General features: G+C 41.7%; 2 protein-coding genes across 2 annotated transcripts in view; one reads left to right on the top strand and one right to left on the bottom strand.

The window, feature by feature from the left end:
- def8 (differentially expressed in FDCP 8 homolog) overlaps window positions 1-20,548 on the bottom strand; it is a 276,782-nt gene that overhangs the window by 197,914 nt on the left and 58,320 nt on the right. The window lies entirely within an intron of this gene.
- Window positions 15,946-19,058, top strand: foxf1 (forkhead box F1). The gene is made up of 2 exons (XM_070964821.1): window positions 15,946-17,061; window positions 18,456-19,058. Exons 1-2 carry the CDS (start codon window positions 16,083-16,085, stop codon window positions 18,617-18,619), a joined length of 1,143 nt encoding a protein of 380 aa, XP_070820922.1. The 5' UTR covers window positions 15,946-16,082; the 3' UTR covers window positions 18,620-19,058.

Here is a 20,548-nt window from a genome sequence, read left to right as displayed (position 1 = left end):
GGTTGAGGTTGATAATGAGCAGGGGGATAAAGTAGAGTTATGGAGGTCTTATCACCCTGAGCCCCCGGGTGACACGGCACTGCTGGTGGTCACAGGCCGCTTAATCATTACAAAAAGTCACAGCTATGCTCTGCAAACTGTTTATGAAGACGTGTCTGCTTGAAAGCTACATTTTTGGCTCATTGAAAAGAGTAATGGATAACTGCACGTATGCTCTTTATAGGCTGCAGTTTAAGCACAGCCTAACATCACATTATAAATTAGATTTTACATGTTTATTTTACATGAATTGCCCGAAATATGACCGTAAAATTGATTGAGCTTCCTGGTGCAGTTGCAGGGACTCTTGAGGACAGCATGGCTTGACTCCTCAGCTGAGCTTTAAAAATGGCCCCTGGGTGATATCTGTGTTGGGTGCTGCACCCGGTCAGAGTGAGCTGTGTGGGGGTCAGAGAGGGAGACGGAGATGAGTGTAGTGAGGGGTTAGCCAGACCTCAGGCTGTGATTTGTTGAAGTGCATCAGACGGGAGTCGACCAGAATCTGAATAAATCACCTCAGTGGCACCAGTGACAAAACCTTGATAATGCCCCTGTTTTAAGTGCATTTGTGCGCCTCTAAACAGGCATTAACGAAGGTGAGCCGATAAGTAGGCCAACTGTTTAGCCCCTTTTACCTTTTTAAGAGTGAAGGGTCACTTTTTTTAATTTCAAAGATCCCCTCTAGACGTGTGTTAAGACATATAAGGACACTCAAATAATAATAATAATATTCAGCCTGATGTTTGTTTGTTTGTTTTTTCGCAGAAATGTTTAATTAGCTGGTTAAAAATCAGTGAAATTACATCTGACTCCCTCTCCCCGATTAAGTCTAAGAATTTGATGTCTCCCACTGAAAAGTCCATGCACAGTGGGGGCTTCAAGCTGTCACATCACAGTTGTATAAGATGCATATCGGACTGAGATTACTAACAAACTATTTGTGATGTCACAAACTCGTGCTCGCACATACAATTTAAGATGAACACAGAGACAGCAGATGCATTTAAAAACTGCTTCCTAATGTCAACCTCTGCACATTCATCATTCTGCACAGCCAAGGTCCAAGAACATCCCAGTGGTGTATCAATAAGCAGACCACAATTTTTGAGTGGCGTGGGACTTTAAGGCAATCCCCTTCACAGGAAGACCTAGAAAAAAAACTGTAAGAGCTTCCCACCAAAGTTGCAATGTTGTACAATGCAAAGTCGAATTGGCACGGCGAGGAAGAGTAGGTCAGTGTAACTTGTAGGAGTATCATGCATGATCCCAGCCAGGATGAGACAAGCCGGTATTGTCTTACCATTACTATTCTTACTCCAGGCCGACCACAGACACAGCAGCCGATTAAAAGATTGATTGGAGGAGGTTAAAAAGCCATTTGATACTGCTGAGTTTGATTAAATGACCTGTTTTAGGATTAAAACAGTATCAGCAGCAGAGGGTCGGCCAGCAGAGCGGGTGACAAGGAACAGAGCTGCTTTCTGCTAATCACCTTTATTCCACTTGTGAGGTCATTTTCTATTGCCTGTTGAAAAAAAAAAAAAAAAAATCTGAATATTTTTCACAACAAACTGCAGCACAGATATTCAAGACTAGCAGTGGTAGTTCATCAGCATTTCCATGGCAACGGCAGTGAAAACAGGAGCAGGCCTCCACTTCTCCCCTCATGTCAGTATGTATCCCATTATGGTTGTACTGTGCGGACAGAAGAGCTCTGCCTGCTCGCCACAGCTTTATTTATTTTGCTGTCTTTCATCTGCAAACCACTACCAATCTGCATCAGAGGGAAATCCACTCTGTGTATCCCATAGGTGTCATTTAGGATTGATTCCCTGGAATTAGCAGACGTCAAAGTGGAACCATGTGGCTGTCTGTCCGTCCATCTGTCTGTCCTTACCAACACCTGCGATAAGGAGACATGGAGAAATGGCACATTACTGTCTTTGGTTAACCGAGCGTTAATTATGGCCTCCGGGATCCACTGAAAGTTCACCTCATGAGTGTCTGTCACTCTCTGTTAAATAAGTGATAATAAGCAGGAAGTAAAACCCACTACTATCCAAATGTGAGATAAATGCTTCAGAGGCTCCTGTGTTAATGCCAGAATAACTATTTTTGCTTTGGCTAAAACATTCTCTGATGAAGCTGATCCCTTTACCAAGAAGACACTTGCTTGATCATTTATTTATTTATTTATTTATTTATTTATTTATTTATTTATTTATTTATTTATTTATTTATTTATTTATTTATTCATCAATCATGTCTCTGTGTTACGAAACCAATAAAATGTCCAAATCCAGCCACAGGAGACAGCTCCACTTTATTCTTTTTCAGATGGAGGATTTTTTTTTAAGCATGCTCCTCTGGTTCACATGACCTCTTCAGAAAAATGAATAAACCAACATGAATCCACTTTTAGCCAAGCAGAAATCCCAAGTCAAACCACGTTAACTGGGCTCCAAGCATTTAAGACCATCATAGATCAGACACTGTTCATTATTGATCATCGTCATTGAGGAGCAGTGGCCACTTATTTAGATGCGTAGGCAGCACAAACTCTGATCCATAACCCTTTGGTTGTCGGACAAATCGTGTAACAGCGAAGTAAACAACAGGACCACCAACAGCTTCAATATTGCTGATTTATCCTGGCTGTGTTTATCATATGAGTCTCAACACCACCACAGAAAAACAGGGAATCCATCATGAGCTCCTTAAGTGGTTCTTTGCTTGAATTTGGCAACGAGCAAGACTTCGAGGCTAAAGTCAACTCTAACAAAGTGGTTTCACACGTAGAAGAATTTGTATGAAGACTGTCAGTTACATTAAAATAGAGATTTCATATTTTGTTCCTCGTCTCTTGTATTTTTAGTGCACTGGTTTAGCATAATTTTCACTTTAACTCAAAGAAACTGTATTCACAATTAAAGCTGTTGTTGACTTTTTGAATTTTCTTACTTTTGTGTGCTTGTGTCTTCACATGTTGATCATTGATTTTTAGATTTGATTAGATGAGACTTTAACAAACTTGTTGCATGGGGAAAAGCAAAGCAAGTACACCAGAGCTAAGCAGCTCAAATAAGACCAGAAGAAATATGAACAAACAATTTCATGTTGTGTTAAATGAAAATTTATTATTGAAATTAAAATTAAAAACAAATGCTAATTCTAGTATAAACATTGTATCCAAAACACTGTAGCAGCAGAACAAATTAACACAACAACAATGTAAAATACATTATGAATAAGGTCAAAATGAATTTTTCAAGTATTTTAAAAGACAAAAGCACATAAAGTGTACAACAAATACCAAAAGAAGGAATGACGAGTTACAGTAATCTGCAGTGTGGGAAGAATTATCACACAAAACATCCTCATAATTACACTGACACCTGAAACCTCCAAATATTGGCATGGCATATGAAAAACGTTACACATTGTATGTTTCACTTTGCAGAGAGAAATTCTTTAATCGCAATGTACAGGATACATAAATGTAGGTATTTGTTACTGGAAGTCTAGTTTGTGTATAATAATCTCTACAATGTGTAGAAATTAGCACTGTGGATATTGACTGTGCTGTATGATCCATGGTGAACCATAGGCTCTCTCATACTGTCCTCAAACATTTTTCACTTTGTTTAAGGATCAATCAGTTCGTATACACACTACTTACAACTGGCTTAATTGTTTTTGTCTAAGACTTTTTAAAACAATATAGCATCAGTGATGTTTTTCACTGCATGAATTTACATTTCCATATCATTGCTATATGGTCATTCAAGCAATTCTTCCTTCATTTGGTTGAAAGAGAGAGCAATACAGAGCTGACTGATCCAACATGAAACATCTGCCACCTGATTGATTCCTGAATCAAATTGCCCATAGCAACAGCTCCAACTCAGGCTTTTAAAGAGCTATTTCGCCCTAATACATGGCCCATTACCAAATGGCCATTCATCACATTAACCCTACCTCTAGAGAGCTGCCAGTGTCTCACTCAGTACAGTGCCACAGTGCTCACTGTCTCCAGTCACGACACACTCAGCAGCATGTCCACTTTGCCATGACTGTGTTTACCCCTGGAATACACAAACGCAGCCTGCCGCAGGCTCTATTAACGAAGCGAGAGGAAACCTCTGCTGATGCACAGAGCATAGACTGATTGACCCTCTCCTGTTATATACAGACACTGTGCTGCATGTACCTTATTTGTCATTTTGCAGGTTTTCCAATCATGTAAAGCAGTACATTTTTATATGCTGAAAAGCAAAGTTTTTGCACTCCACATGCAGTTTATGCAGCATGATTTTCTCCCCGCGGGCCTTGTGAATAACCATGATCTTTCTGATGAAGACACAACACTAAAGGCTGGTACTAAATGTTCCAGAGAGGATACAAATGCAACAATCAGCGCACTCTCATAAAACACAGACAACTATACTTTAAAAATTCACAAAAATAAACACTTTCGCCAAACCTTTAATTAGCATGAAGCCGTGTGCTTTAGCTGGAATCAAGGAGCTTCAGGACCAGCTGTGGTGAGCCTGATTACTTAATAATATGGTGATAAACACAACTATCAATCAAAGCCCCTGACAGGACTTACAATTCAAGAGAGATCAGCCAAAATAAGAGCCGCTGACTCTCTCATTGTGGCGGTGTGTATGGGGGTGTGTAACAGGATACTCGCTACAGTCAGCAATGAAGTTACTCACACCAGCGTAATGATGGAAAGAAATAAAGTGTCACTTTTATTTACAGAGCACAACTGCAGTAACTATAGCCGTCTCTTCATATTGCACAACGGAGTTGTGCAATATGAAAGCTAAAGTCGCTCAGTGTGGAGGTGACAGTGACGCTGTGTTTGAAACACTGGTCTGGCCACAGTAAACACACCTCACAGTACAATGAACGTAAAGTCCTGCAGAGCACAATGCAATACGTGTCCAGTGGGGTTCATACAGCAAAGATACCAGAGGATTACATTTACCGTAACTAAATTTTAGAATGCACAAAGTCGTGCAAATGAACAAAGTCTCTTTATAATATTGTATGTTTGAGGCCACAAAGTATACAGACACCTGCACAGCATCAATTAATGCCAACATAAACACATTCACAAACTGCTGCAAACCCAATGTCGAGACAGTTTAAGGGACGGGTGTAAAGACCTCAGCACCAGGTCTACGTCTTTAATATGATCTCTTCCCAGTCATCAAAATTGCTCGTGATTTTGGGATCTCTGCTAACTTGAATGTATTTGCTGTTGTTATTTTAAATCTTGCTCACAATCACAGACTTCACTGGAGTCATTAGAGCTGACACTTGTTTTCATAAAACCTGCTTGTCACTTAAATAAATACAAACTGTCATAATTATACCTGCACTGCAATGATAATTATAGAAACCTTTTCTAGAAAGCCTGGGATGTGCCTGTATAGACACAATGTCAGATAAAAATCAAACTGGCTTTGAAGCATCATGGATGATAAAAAAAAAAAAAAGTGCTGCATAATAATTCCTTAGGTAGGTGTTTAGTTAGGGCCTTCAGTTATTGTTAAAATGATTCATGTCCTTTTTATCCTGATATCAATACAGAAATGATCATTTTTTAAAAATCTGAAACTTGGAATAAAGCATGTCATTGCTGTTGGGTGAAAACCTTGTAACTCCTGTTGTACTGATTTTCATTTTTAAATCAAATTTAGCAATTAGATGCTCTCCTTGTAGCTGAGAAAAATGGTTTCTGGAAAGGTTTCAAGATGAATTACACAGTGAAATGTGTAGTCATCAGGCTGATAACTGGATTTCTCAGATGAAGAAACACACTGTGTGGTGAGATACAGCGACCTGTGCTTTATGTGCCTTAATACAACTGGATGTGATCAACAGTGTGTACCCAAGACTTTCTAAAATTCAGTTTACTCATGTTCTCGTGATGAATTATCCTGCTCATTGTATCTGTTTTTTCGTCTTGTTTTGGCTACTGCTCCGCTAATGTTGCTGCTTTCTGTTGGTCGAAGGTCTTTGTAACAGAGATGGCGTGAAATAAATTCTGGTTCTGAGAGGTAAATCACTGCAGCTCCGGGGGACTGCAGCTATTCTCTCTCACCTCGCCACTTTTAGCAGACCGTGGCTGATTTCCTTCCTTGCGTGACTCCGGAGTGTAAACATGCAGCCAGAGTGACTCATCACTATTTCTCACTTCCATGGTCTGATATAAACACATGAAGGGGTCAGGTGTCATTTTGGGGTGGCGAGTGGGTGGGGTGGCGGGGGGGGCCCGTATGTCTCCACGTAAGACATCTTCCATTCTCCTAAGAATTCACAGCTTCCTGTGGCCAAAGCCGCACGCCTGCCCACTCCAGCCTGGAGGAAGGAGAAAGAGAAACAGTTAGAAACGGGGAGAGAGAGACAGACGGACGATTTGGGTGATAGATTACCTTCTCTGCCACTGTGCTCTTCAGGAAAATGGAAAGAATGCAGTTGTGATGAGCCTATATGTCTTTTCGGCCCAGACAGGACAAGAAAAGACTGATGTTGGAGACATGATGGAAGGGATGAAGTTGGGTTCAATTGTGTGGCGTAAATGAATTCTGTTTCTTCTAGTGGCGATTATAAGTCATGAAACCGTGTTTATATGCGCCTGCCAACTCGTCTTTTGGGCGGATTGGCACTTTGTTAAAATGGGACGTCTAAGAAAGTCCTGATCAGCACTTTGCCCTCTTGAGCCCTGCAGTTATTGCAGGGTAGTCGGGGTGGAAGGGAGGGATCGCCACTTCCTTTCAGGCCCCAATCTGAAGAAGGGCCAAATACAGTCCAACATCAATCACTTTGCACTCCGCAGCTTTCCCAGTGCCATTGTTATAGAGCAGACCAGCGGAAAGAGGCCGGTAGCAGGTGGAAATAAAAAGCCCTCTGACAACTGCAGGCTAAGATTCCTCCCAAGATCATCACAACATTTACAGAAGCCAAAGGGAGCAAAGTCTGGCTGCCAGCGCCCGTCTGGACACATGCACAAATATTACAACACTCTCATAGGCACTGATACATTAAGTGATGCAGCCATAGACAGCAAATACAAGGACATGTGAGGTAAAGGGGAGACAGAGTCACCAATATTTTAATCAGTGTGTGCACATGATGCTGCCATGGACATGCATAGAAATACAGACAGACAGGTGGAGGGACACCAGATTCCTCCTACAACTACTATTACTGCTCCCTTGTAATGACATTAGAATATTTTTTTTTTTAAATCAGGGATGTTAATGAATGCAAACAGTAGCAAATAACATGCTCTGAACAGACAAGCGGCATGCTCATTTTTGCAGTAATATTTGTTTTCACTGTCACCGGATTGATTGACAGTATACCACAAACATCTCAACCCTTCCTCTCACGGTCATAACTCTGTCAGACTGAACCACACAGACATCATACACACTCTGCCACAATCAGCGGAATCACTCTTTACAGTGTCCATCAAGGATAAACATCCATTTAACAAAACTTCAGCGGGACTTTTCATGATGCAGATTTGCCAAAATTTTCAGGCTACATGCTAAAAACACGGATCAGTTTGACACTCAGACTGTGTCATCCTGTGTTCATATTGTAGCCCGGTACCTTATATACCTTGACGTTAGATGGGGAAGTTGGGGAAGTTTTATGTGCAGCAACAAGTAAACATACATATGCACAGTACAACTGGCACAAGAAAGAAAATTGCACACAGAAAATGAAGCAGCATAGATGATTTTAACATCTTCTGGTGCATCCTCTGCTACTCAAATTCAGATTTTGTGAAACAGAAACACTAGATTTGCGCTACACCACTAATGTTTTACTGTGCCCTTCCTTCACAGGTTGCATTATGACAGCCACGGTACGTGTACAGCATTAGCCTCTCCCTGTCTTCTTGTTTCTCTCCTTGGCACTGCCCACTGCACCCACCACCCCTCCCCCACAGCTGTACTCCTCTCCTCACTTGGGATCACAGGCTAAAACCTGGCAGGATCACTGTCACATGATGCCCATGCGTGTGATGCTTCGCTGGGACCCCCCTCCACTCAGGAAATGCTCTCGGCCTTTTTCCCACCCTAGTGTTCCGCTGTGGAGAGCCGGGCATTACAACCGAATCCAGTTACCATCCCAAAGCATTCCTGACTGATTCCAACCACTGCTTGGCTATGGGTTCCCACAGACAATGAGGATATGCTATAATTTCAAACTGGCTGGAGCGCTGGGTATCAAGTTGTGAACTACCAAAGCTGTTTATGGCAGAACAGAGGAGTTTGAGCTCCACAATAGGCAATTACCATGCCCACTCAACCCCCTCCCCTTCATTCAATTTGTGGTTTGTCTGTAGGTGGGTTCGGTTGTACGCAGATTAAAAATAGCCAGCCCATTCCAGACAAAAACTGCGAGAGACATGGAACACACATTGCACAAATGATATCTCCCATTGTGGTGTACTGTTTGGGAATTCTTAATTGCTTTTTCCGAAGCAGTTTGCCACAGGAAAATCCCCCTTCAGAGCAAAGAAAAAAAGAGTTGGTGGGCTGTGCGTAAACATCATAGATATTATGTAAACGCGCATGTAAACACGTACGTATAAACCCATGTCACCCCATGTGCACCCATCAAACTGCCATCATGGCAAGTATCAAAGGAGCTAACCTGCAGCAGAGCCGGTTGTGGCTGCGTCTGCCCTCCCTCTCTCTTTTGTGTTCTCCGCTGTGGTTTCTGCTTCAGCTCTTATTATTGATGTCTCTCCCTGCATCAGACAGACCATGATGGACCGGCCCTGGGAGGTGTGCAGGGCTGCAGGGTGGGGCACCAAACAGGCTCCCACTCACTGTGTGGGACGAAAGGCCACAGTAGAGCAGAGGGGCGAAGCCGAAAGGAAAACTTTTAATGTGTTTTTACTGGACTTTTTCTGGGAATAAACAACTGGATAGACATGCACCATTTTTTTAAATTCCATTTTGATTTTCAATATGTTAATACTGCTTTAACTCAGCATGCATTAAAAATAGAAATATAATTTGATTTGATAACTGAAATGTGTACTTTTTAAAACAGGATTCATTTGATTAACATGTTATCAGGGGATTGTAAAATCAGCTGCCTCTGAGAAATAAGAAATCATGGAAAATTCTCCCAAATGACTTAAAACGTCAGTATCACAATTATTCAGCAATCTAAGAGTGAGTGTCCTCATTTAAATATTCAATATTAAATTTGAATGAAACTTTTAAATCAAAACATCCAGTGTTTTAATTATTTTTCACTCAACATTTAAGGGATGACAAATTCTGTCGCTCAGTATTCATCCAAAACGACTTGAATTGACTTTGATGAACAAACACGGACTTTAAAAGAATGAAGTTGGACTTCTGTCCTTCTCTATGTTTAGAAATATTTTTAGAAATATCCAAAAAAAAAGCCCATTTCATTGCAAAAATTGAAAATACTCAGGGCCATGGTTGATAATTTCTCATCTGTCTCCTAATCTTGTAATTTTGCTGTATTAAGTGAAGATGAATACAAACTGTCCATCAAACAGACGTACTGTATAACAGCCCACACTGAAGCCACAATCACATATTTTTCTTCATACTTTAAGCTTGATGTCAAAGCTTGAATTGAGTAAAATGTGCTTTTATTTTCGTTGTTTTAACATTGTTTTCTTTATGCTTCAGGCGTTTTGTATTGTTTCACACAGAAAACAGCTGGCCGACTTACTGAAATGCCAATTTGCTACGAACAGGTATTTGAAATCATGGAACATTTTCCCTGCAAGTGCTAACCACATTTGGACAGTTTGGAATTTGTGAAACCTCTGGACCTGCCAAATTCTCCCCACTGCTGTCCTTCATGTCAAATTATGTGGTACTGCCTCTGATCACAAAATAAACCAGAAAGAATTTTACATATGCCTTTATTCTTCTTTCATTGTCTGAAAGGCACGTTTTCTTTTGGAGCTGTCAGAAGAAAACAGAACCAAATCTGCTTCAACACGTGACAGCCTGGTGAACACTGAAATAAAGGAATGTGACGATGTGAGTGGGCTATCTGAAATCTGACATTATGGCACACCAGGGACTGTTTGCAAAGACGTGACGTTCCGCTGAGGAGGCTGAGGTTCTCACATTAACGACTGCAACCTGTGACTCATGTTTTGGCAAGATGAGCTCCTTATCTGGGGAGCGTTTGCTGCTTTTAACAGAAAATGAATTTCTTTGTGTCGAACGCTCCATGATCCGCGATACTAACGTCGAAAGACCACATGGCCTGAAGCTCAGATCATTCTGCTGATATTCATATTATTTCTGATGAGACGCTAATTAGGTTTGAGACTAGTCTAGATAACGAATTTCACACTCTTTATGTAACCAAATTTTCTGTTAAAATACTAATATTTGAGTTCAGAGTGAAATAAATAACTTAAAATATCCAAACTCACCGCGCTCAGTTACCAGCATTAAACAGGTAGAGCTGCAGTCCGCCATTGATGATCGCGTGGCTGTTTCCGCAGGTGTGCAGTCGAGCAGACAGGTGGGTGTATGTCTGTTTGTCACGTGTGACACCTGCTTTCTACTAACCAATCAGAAATATGTACAGGAACTCAACTATTTAGTTATTACACTAACAATAATGTCGTTTCAAATTTGTACATGTACTGCAAAGTATAAACGGATTATTGAAGAAAGACTACAAAGTGATGCGCGTGGCAAATTTAAAGGTGTGTAACATGTCCAAATATTTCTCGGAAAAATATGAATAAAAATACATTTCTTATTTAATTCCCGTCATTATGACTGGTTGCTATCAGACGCCCTGTATTATAAAGTCCTTTATTAAACTTGATTGAATCAAGTGTCTCTATCTGAAATTCCAAACACTTATGTGAGATTATCCTCTGCTCGAATCACGTGTGAGACTTTTAAACAAACGCAATGCGACCAAACATCAGAGCGCTGAAACAAATGTGTCTGGCATCAGATTAGTAACCGCCTCACAGTTCCCAGCAGACTGCAGCACCTGCAACACAACGCACAGCCTGGACATATGAGTTGACTCCACTGAGTCAGACAGCAGGGTCCCTGATGCCCACCAGTTGGGGCTCGGTGTCATGCTCAAGGACACTTCAATAGGGCGGCTGTTTTTAATAAGTCCCCATAGGCCTGTTTCCACAGCGGGCCTGGGCATCGCTGTGAAATTGTTGTGAAAAGCATCATCACCACAAACATTTAAGTAGTCAGCCTATTCTGCAAGGAACGCCGCGCCAAAGGACTACTTTCCTTTGCGCCTTCACACACAGCAGGACGCGCAGCAGGTATCTCGCCAAGAAAATTAAAAAGTCATCGAGCGCACTTCTGCTGCAGCTGATTACTGGAGAGGGTGGTGCCCATCAAATACACTTCAAATCCATGTAGAGACCCAATGCGCGCAATCAGAGGTCTGCTAGCAATCCCGTCCTTTCTCGTTCACATAAACACCACTTAAACAAAAATATACACGGCCACCTACAGCGCAGGGAAAGTGATGAGGGGGTACCCACCTCGACATTACGCTGTTTTCAATTAAAGCGACAATGCTGAGTGAACTACAGGCGACACTGCGGAGACAAAGAGCCGGAAAACCAATTAGGATACATCTTAAATGTGCTTCTTTGACAAAGAGACACTGAATGCGTGAGGCTGAAATAATTTGATGTAAGATTATTGGTTTCATGATCGAAAAAATATGAACAATTAACGTTAATCTAAAAATGTAAAATTATAATATAAACATAACAATTGTTTATTTCAGAGTTCCTGTAATATAAAATGAGATAAATCAGGAGCACAGATTTATTTTCAAAACGCACTCTTGTTATCTTCTGTGATTCTGCTTAAACCTCACAGCTGCTCACTTGTATCTGTTCCATCTATTATTTGGATGCTTGTCCTTCACACTTGTAGTCTTACATAACACAAGAAAACAAAATAAATAAAATGTAAAATAAATAGATAAATAAATAAAATGTTGTACATGTTATAATCAAAAATATTATTAATAATAAGAATTCTGCTATTAAACTGGAAATCATGTATAGGCCCTAACAGGCTAAAATGTACCATCTGGAATGTAGAAAATCCGCTATGTTAATAAATTTCAACTTTTTAACCATTATCGGATTTTTAAAATGTATTTAACTTTCCACTGATTTGAATATTCATAAAATTATTTAACATTATTCAATGATTTAACATTATACGGATTTAAAAAAAAAAAAAAAAAAGAAAAAGAAAAACACCCCACACGTGCAGTATAAAGAAGTCAAACATTTAATTTAGGTAAGTTGCTTGTTCTACTATAAGCGATGTGTGATCCACACATGTAATTTGCTTCAAAACCTGATCCAAGTTCAAGGCGGGTGAATTTACGGCCCATTGATCGATCACTGTCGCACTGTCCTCCAAACAAAGTCCCCGCGGCCTCTCGGTGACCCTCTGCGGCCCTCTTTCACCACAGAGGGCAGAAACTGGCTTATTTCTCAAAGATGATCGTTTGTAAAGAAAATATAATCCATGAATTTAAACTTAAACATTCACTGAGTCACTTCGACTCGGACCTCATCTGTTTCTGTGAGGCCAAATCAAATTACACTGCTGACCGCTGCAGCTGTTGGACCTATAATCCGCCGGGTGAATTTGCCTAATTGGTATGAATAAGCAATAATTTTGAAGTTAACCATGTCGTGACTTGCTGAGATGATGGATCACAATGTAGCCGTGTAGTTTCTGGGACAACTCAGGCTGAAATATCAATTTTTTAAAAATGTGATCTGCAGTGATGAAACTAATCCTCAAAAAAGCGCTGCAAGCCTAAACTGAATGCACTGTAAATATTGAAATATTCTGTCTGACAGTTAATTCAGGTTGTGTGAGAAGAGGGCCTAAATTATCTCTCGCTCTCGCCTGTTGGTGTAGTGTGGCATTGTACAAGAGTTGAAGTTGACTGAATGAAGAATAAGAAACAATTTGTGTGTACAACGCGATTTCAAAGGGGTCCAGAATTGGTTTCAGTGCAGTAAATAACGGTAGACGGCCCGGAAAGCCTGTCAGGACTGTACACTCTGCGGTGTACCTCCACCTAAGTGGCCGAGCATTCCTGAGGATGCAGCGCTGTCAAATATTTCATGATGGGACGTCATGGAAAAGTGCATGACTTCGTCTGCGATGGAGCAACAGGGAAGCTCTGACCTCGGGACTCAAGCCTCAGTAATGACGACCATAATTTGCCACCGACGCTGTTATAAGCAGCTGTTTCCTCTAAACGAGAAATATGTTCTTAAATTCTGGATATATTAGGGAAAAAAGGGAAATAAAAATATTGCTAATCTTAATGAAGTACACTATTTTAGGACACTTGTAGGGCACTATTTTGAGAACACTTGTTTCTGATCGATTATCGTCTTATCACTGCTGAACATTAAACGTGTATGTTACGTAATAAAAAAATAACTGATTTGGAGCTTTTGACTAGTGAAAGTGGGGAGTAGCGCATCACCATCCAATACTGATGGTTGGCGTAAACATTTACGCACGGACACTGGCTTTGAATGAACATGCAAATAAAAAATAAAAGGAATATCTATATATATATATATATATATATATGAAGGCCTACATGTAACAAAGGAAGAATAACATGACATGAGGCGAATGAGCGTATGGGGGGGGGGGGGGGGGGGGGTAATGGAATGAAGTCATCAGCAGTAATTAAATGCAGTGGGCAGAGAGAGGACGGGAGCGCGCCTGCCCCCGGTGCGCGCTGGGTGGTCCGCTACGCTGATAAATGTGTGGCCCTCACTCTAGGCGAGAGGCCGAGCAGGCACCGGTTAAAACAATACTTACATTCATTTATCCATGGGCTTAAATCTCCTCTGCAACAGCAAAAACTAACAGTGGCACGTCTGTCACCTTCGGGCTGACAATGAAAATTTGACAATGAATTGCGTTCTCGCTTTCTCGCTATGTGGCAAACTGCCTGAACCAAAAAAAAAAAAAAAAAAAAGGCAGCGCGTGTTTGGAGGATGAACAGTTCCGGTAAATATCAATATCAAATATCAAGTATTTCATATTCCAGTCACACATCGAAATTTAATTTAAATATGTTTCTTCAAAATTAACTTAGAATCATGCTGCCACATTATTTTTACGAAAAAAAAATATTACTGGGACTACTGGTGACCTTTACGCACTGGTAACAAAGTCTCCAAACACTGTCTGGTTTTACGCACAGAGCAAAAATATTCTTCCACTATATTCTCCGGTGTTATTTTCCATTGTGTCAAAACCAACAGTCATAAGCGTCCAGTCGAAACAGTAACGCACAACAAGCTCAACTAACCGAACCCACGGAGAGGCAAAAGGCTGCAGGCTGCAGCCATCCAGATCTCCAGGGAACAATAAGCAACCTAGTGTCAACAGTTTTAGGTTATGGACCGATCGTCTTTCAGTAGCTCGCGCTCACAGCTGTATAAAAGGCAGTAAAACGAACCAAAATTAAACTTTTCGACTTTGGCATCACAAACAAACAAGCAGACGGATGCGCGTGTCCCTCCGCGTGAATTACAACCTAGTTAAAGCAAAAACAGTCTGTAGAGCTTGTGGCATAATTTCCTTTTCTGATTATCCTTTAAGTTATTATGTCACATAAAACAAACTAAACGTGCCATTTTCTCCACCGTGGCACCAAATTCAAGCGGCCACAGTTCTGCTGGTGATACTCTGACTGAAAAGTGTTCAATCCGTTTTACCTTAATTCCTGGATCATTCGACGGTAAACTGCCTGCAGGAGTAGATCTCAAGTCCCCGTCCGAGTTTCTGTGCTCACAGTGCGGCAGAGCTTCCACCTCACTCCTCCTGCGTCCCTGCGTAAATATTATGACTGCATTACACAAACAATATTCATGTATGAAAACGTCCAACATCTACACAAGACGCTGCGAACAGACGGACATATCACATCAGATTGAGTATTAGCTGATCTAAACGTGGCTTTTGCTTGATTTTTTATTTAAAGAAGGCCAGGGAAAATGTTTACATTTTGTTGTATAAACATCCTGCCCATGTTCCTGTCTATCTTTTACAGAAATCAGGAGGGTGGTTTTGAATATGAGGGGCATGTTCTCTGGTAAATGCTTTTCATACATTAAAAATGTTTTATAGAATATTTCACAAGTTTAGTAAGAACGGAGACATGACCCATTTGCCGTGTTGGTGCTTCAGCTGTGTGGCCTCAAATGAAGAGATCTTGCTAGTTTATGAAACTACGCAGTTTCTATCAAAATAGTCCGTGTTAAAATAAGAATCAAAATAAAATAAAATCATACTAGATGACAAGGCAATCAAAATCTGTGTTTAAAGGCCCAGACCAGCAGAGTTTCTATCACTGTGTGATGGTGTAATAAATTATCAGCCATCTGCAGCCACGTCGTTCTATTCCATCATATAATAGCAGATAGTTTATTACAGGCTATATTGGAAATATATTCCCTATTTCAATGTAAGGAAAGGGGGGGAAAAAACATTTCCCTGAAAAGTGAACGCACACAGATGTGCACTGCAGCCCACCACTCGAGTAGGAGGGAACTGGGCGGGTCCCAACATTAGGATGGCCAAGACATCCAGCTTCCAATGCGCTGATGGCAACAGATAAGTAAAAAGTGAGCTCCTCGGACGCACGACAACACACTAACTGAAGTGGAAAGCGGCTCCTGTTCTGCTCCTTATCCCATTTCGAACAACGCGGCTCGGCTTTAGACTGCTGCGGGACTGAACCAACGGGAAGAAGTCAATAAGAGTTAAGAAGACACTCTCGCCTTGGACTCGTTTGCGACAGTTTGCCGACTTTTTTTTTAATTGGCTTATTTTTGCCTCTTTATGTCAGCGAATTAGTGTCCAACTTTGCTGTGTTCGTCGGTAGAAAGGTGGAAATCAACCATTTTCGTTCGTCATCTAGAAGCCTAAATTTAACTAATGACGGCAGAGGTCCAGCAGCCCCCAGCGCAGACTCCTGCTCAGAGCAGCCCGATGTCTGCTCCGGAGAAGCCGCACGGACAGTCGGCGGTGATGGAAACAGCCTCCTCCACTACGAAAACCAAAAAGACAAACGCAGGGATCCGCAGACCAGAGAAACCCCCATATTCATATATAGCCTTAATAGTCATGGCTATCCAGAGCTCTCCAACCAAGCGCCTGACGCTCAGTGAAATCTACCAGTTCCTGCAGAGCCGTTTCCCGTTTTTCAGGGGCTCATACCAGGGATGGAAGAACTCCGTGCGTCACAACTTGTCCCTGAACGAGTGCTTCATTAAGCTGCCCAAGGGCCTCGGCCGGCCAGGGAAGGGCCACTACTGGACTATCGACCCGGCTAGTGAGTTTATGTTCGAGGAAGGCTCCTTCAGAAGGAGACCCAGGGGTTTTAGGCGCAAGTGCCAGGCGCTGAAGCCCATGTACAGCATGATGAACGGCCTGGGATTCAACCACATCCCCGAGTCCTACAACTTCCAGGGGAGCGGCGGGGGCCTATCCTGTACGCCCAACAGTTTGCCTCTGGACAGCGGGATTGGGATGATGAATGGACACTTGGCAGGTAACATGGAGGGGATGGGTCTGTCCGGGCACACCATGTCACACCTGTCGACCAACAGTGGACATTCCTACATGGGAAGTTGTACGGGATCCACTGGGAGTGATTATCCCCACCACGACAATTCCGCCTCTCCACTGCTCACCAGCGGAGGAGTCATGGAGCCTCACCCGGTCTACTCGAGCTCAGCCTCGGCCTGGGCTCCGACCCCCTCGGCCTCGCTGAATAACGGGGCCTCCTACATAAAGCAGCAGCCCCTGTCCCCCTGTAATCCAGGAGCAAACCCGCTGCAGCCGAGCTTGCCCACACATTCACTAGACCAGTCGTACCTGCACCAGAACGGCCACAGTACTACAGATTTACAAGGTAAGCTCAGTGGTGCAATTCCACCTTTAACTGATCTACTTAAAAACACTGCAGAAAACGTGAGGAAAAAGTGAATTCACAGGAGGAAATGTGATGCAGGAATATTTACAAAAACAAGTAGGCTACCAAAGCATTTAATTACTGGAGTGTCTAAATAATATTTTCCAAGGTCAAGTCTGCTGGTTCACACATTTTCAGGATCTTGCCCCAAACGTGGGTCTAATGGAAACACTGAACAGCCTCGCATTACCCTGTTTAATTATCTCTGTAATTATTTTCCTGTCTCTAAATACCTGCTTATCTCTATAGTAGCTACAAAACGGAAGAAGAAAGAAAAACGCTTTAAGGAATATGGTGCGACTGAAAGAAGCCATGTATTTTCTCCTACCAAAATTACTCTTCGTCACTGTCTTGGACCCAATTAAACAGAATGCATTACTCCAAAATAAAACCCAGAAAGCAGGCGCGTTCAAACGCGCACGGGCTCTGTTTCTGGAAATGGTTAAAAAAAAGAGAGAAAGAGAGAGAGAGAGTGGTACGAGAGGGCAGGAACAGTCTGCCGGGACATCTCAGAGCCGTGCCAATCTCCGGACAAGAAAAACAAGCGCGGTGAGGGCCAGCCTGCCTCGCCCCGAGGCCCCGAGTCCTCCGGGACTAGCGTGCAAGAGGACCACTGTCAATTAGCCCTGCAGGCCCGCCTCCCTCTTTTGACAATCTTAATCGTGCTTGCTAAATGGACTGCAGGTCTAGGAGGAATACACACATGAACGCAAGTGAGGGAAAACAGAGAGAAGCTCTATATCCGGCCTCCAGCGATCAAATTAAACAGGCCTGCAGAATTACTTGAAATACAATTATTGATTTTCGAGAAAATGTTAGGCAGTAGGGCCTCTTCTCACAAAAAATAAAATAAAATAAAATAAAAAATAAAACATGGTAGAACAGGTGTGGAAAAACACGAGTATCAACATAGGCACTCCTTTAATTCAACAATTGCTTATTACTATTGTTACTATTATTATTATCATTATTATCAATACATGTTAAAACGTCTTTTATTGCGAATGAACCCTGAAAATCAAGGACAAGGCTCTGGCTGCTATGAGAGGAATTGTCTATCATGGATAATTGACAGTTAACAGTTAAAACCTGCAGAATGTATTTCTACAAATGTTCTGATCATTTTAATATTTTAGGGGTTTTTTTTCAGAGCTTCAACCACTTTCTTAGATTTGGTCCTTGAACGTCCTTGTGACTAACTCTGCATTTTGTGTGTTGTGACTAATAAAAGGGACGTCTTCTTCTTCTTCTTCTTCTTCTTCTTCTTCTTCTTCTTCTTCTTCTTCTTCTTCTTCTTCTTCGTTGGTTTAACCTGTGAAACACCGTTTCTGCAGGTATTCCTCGGTACCATTCCCAGTCTCCGAGCATGTGCGACCGAAAGGAGTTCGTCTTCTCGTTCAACGCCATGACGTCCTCGGCGATGCACTCACCGAGCAGCGGCTCGTACTACCACCACCAACAGGTCGCCTACCAGGACATCAAGCCCTGCGTCATGTGATGCCTCCGCGGACGACCCGCAGACCAGAGGACGGTGTCACAGACTTGAGCCACGCAGCAGAGTGAAACGAGAACAAACGAGTAAATAACCACTGAGAGCCAGAGCGGCCTGCCCCGGCCCCGGAGACAGCTCACTGCTTCAGAGAGAGCGGACTACTTTTCTGTGCCGTTTGACACATCAGCGACAGAGACACGGAGACGGGCCAATCACAAAGCAACCACATAATAATAATATATAATAATAAAGCCTTTTTCATGCCATCAACATCGACCAGCGGGGTAAAGACTGGCTGTATGAGACCCTGCTGCTGTTTGGTACTTAGTCCTGCAGAGCGGATGACTACCACTCCTCACCTTTGTTAATGTGTATTCTTCTTCTTAACGTAGGCCAATGTAAAAAATGCACACGTCCATTTTCTCCGTCTAAACCTTCTGCCTTTTCGTTTCCTTGACAAATTAGACAGAGGCTTCTTTCTCTTTTCTTTTGGACTTTCACCAGCATTGAATTTCGAAATGAACATTTATGGATATCGCATATAAGTGTCCATACTGTGTAAAAATGATGAAGGCACTTTTTGAATAGCCTATAAGCGCAACTTTTTATTTATTCAGTAGGCCTACATATTTTAATTTCAGGCGAATTGGCCAAGGAGGTATATGCTTTATTGGCAATATTTGTCAGGACGCTTGTTATTTGTTTTAAAATGAAAATTGAGGATATATTGTAAGCACTGTTCTGTCGTTTGTGTTAGATATATGTAGACCTTTACTTTCAGCACTGTATACTTGTATATTGCTAGGAAAATTAGCAAGGGTCCATCAATGAGGGCTGACCTTTAGGCTATATTACAACAAATCCTTTGTAAGAAATAAAATATATCTGTTGGGCTGTTTAAGTCTAAATCCACAAAAAAGAACAAGGTTAACTTCGATTTCTTCACACACCCATAATTCATGGGGCATTTTGTGGGACACTGCAAACAGATTTCTCTGTAGATCTTAAGTCTGCCAGCATTGTTACACAATCAACCCAAAATCAGCAGGAAAAGAGTGCCTAAAGGGTGAGGAAACTCCTGCTTTTAACAAATACATAAATAAAAAATGACAATATTTCTAATAGTTCAACAGGATTCTTACATAAATGTAGAGGCTTGTACTTTATTAATGAGGAGGGTAAACTGACTTCACCTGGGGTCAACCTAATAAATATTTGGTGATACTGAAGCCAAAATTTAAAAGCACAATGTGCATGTAAGGTTAGTACCACAGTAGTACGGCAGAAAGTAGTATAGTAGTATTATCACAGTGGTGTCTTGTGGAGCAGGTCAGGCCTGATATTGTAAACTGACATCAAATTAACAAATCTGATTTTCCCATGAAACAACAATTCATTGATTATAGGTTTTAAAAGTCAGTCATATGATGCCCTCTGTGTAACTAGAGTGTATGCAGCGATCAAGGTGCAACAAATGCGAGGCAGAGGTCTCACCCGCGTTGGGTTACGGCCTGAAAACCCACAGCTCTGGTACATTTACAGCTGCTTTCTTCAAATACATTTTGTCCAAAGGATGTTTCTGCTGAATAGCTCGGGGGTTTAAAATTGAAAAAGTTTTAAACAATCTACGCAAAGAATGGGCTTTAAGAAAATGAAAATCCAAAAACAACAACTTCTGAAGGCGGAAAAAAAATGGTTCAATGGGTTTGACATAAAATATGAAGGAATGCTGTGCAGGCAAAAGCTTTGTTCTTCTCTTAAAAACACTCGTTGCTTCTTAAATATTACGGAAAAATCAACCTCAAAATGTATTCCACAGGCACAGCAGGAAGACCCAAACATGCACTACTGTTGAATAAGTGAATGTCCTCTCACACCATGGAAATACCACAGCCACTAGTTATGTTACAAAAGGCACTTGAGCAAATTTTCCTA

The sequence above is a fragment of the Chaetodon trifascialis genome, chromosome 1 (genome assembly GCF_039877785.1).
Source record: "Chaetodon trifascialis isolate fChaTrf1 chromosome 1, fChaTrf1.hap1, whole genome shotgun sequence".
Lineage (NCBI taxonomy): Eukaryota > Metazoa > Chordata > Actinopteri > Chaetodontiformes > Chaetodontidae > Chaetodon > Chaetodon trifascialis.
Note: the sequence above shows the minus strand (reverse complement) of the source record. Positions and strands in the feature narration are given on the sequence as shown.

Bases quoted from the DNA above. Each gene is read 5' to 3' on its own strand.
- foxf1 (XM_070964821.1), top strand. From the start codon at position 16,083: ATGACGGCAGAGGTCCAGCAGCCCCCAGCGCAGACTCCTGCTCAGAGC. The intron at 17,062-18,455 runs GTAAGCTCAGTG...CCGTTTCTGCAG, and splicing joins CAGTACTACAGATTTACAAG to GTATTCCTCGGTACCATTCC.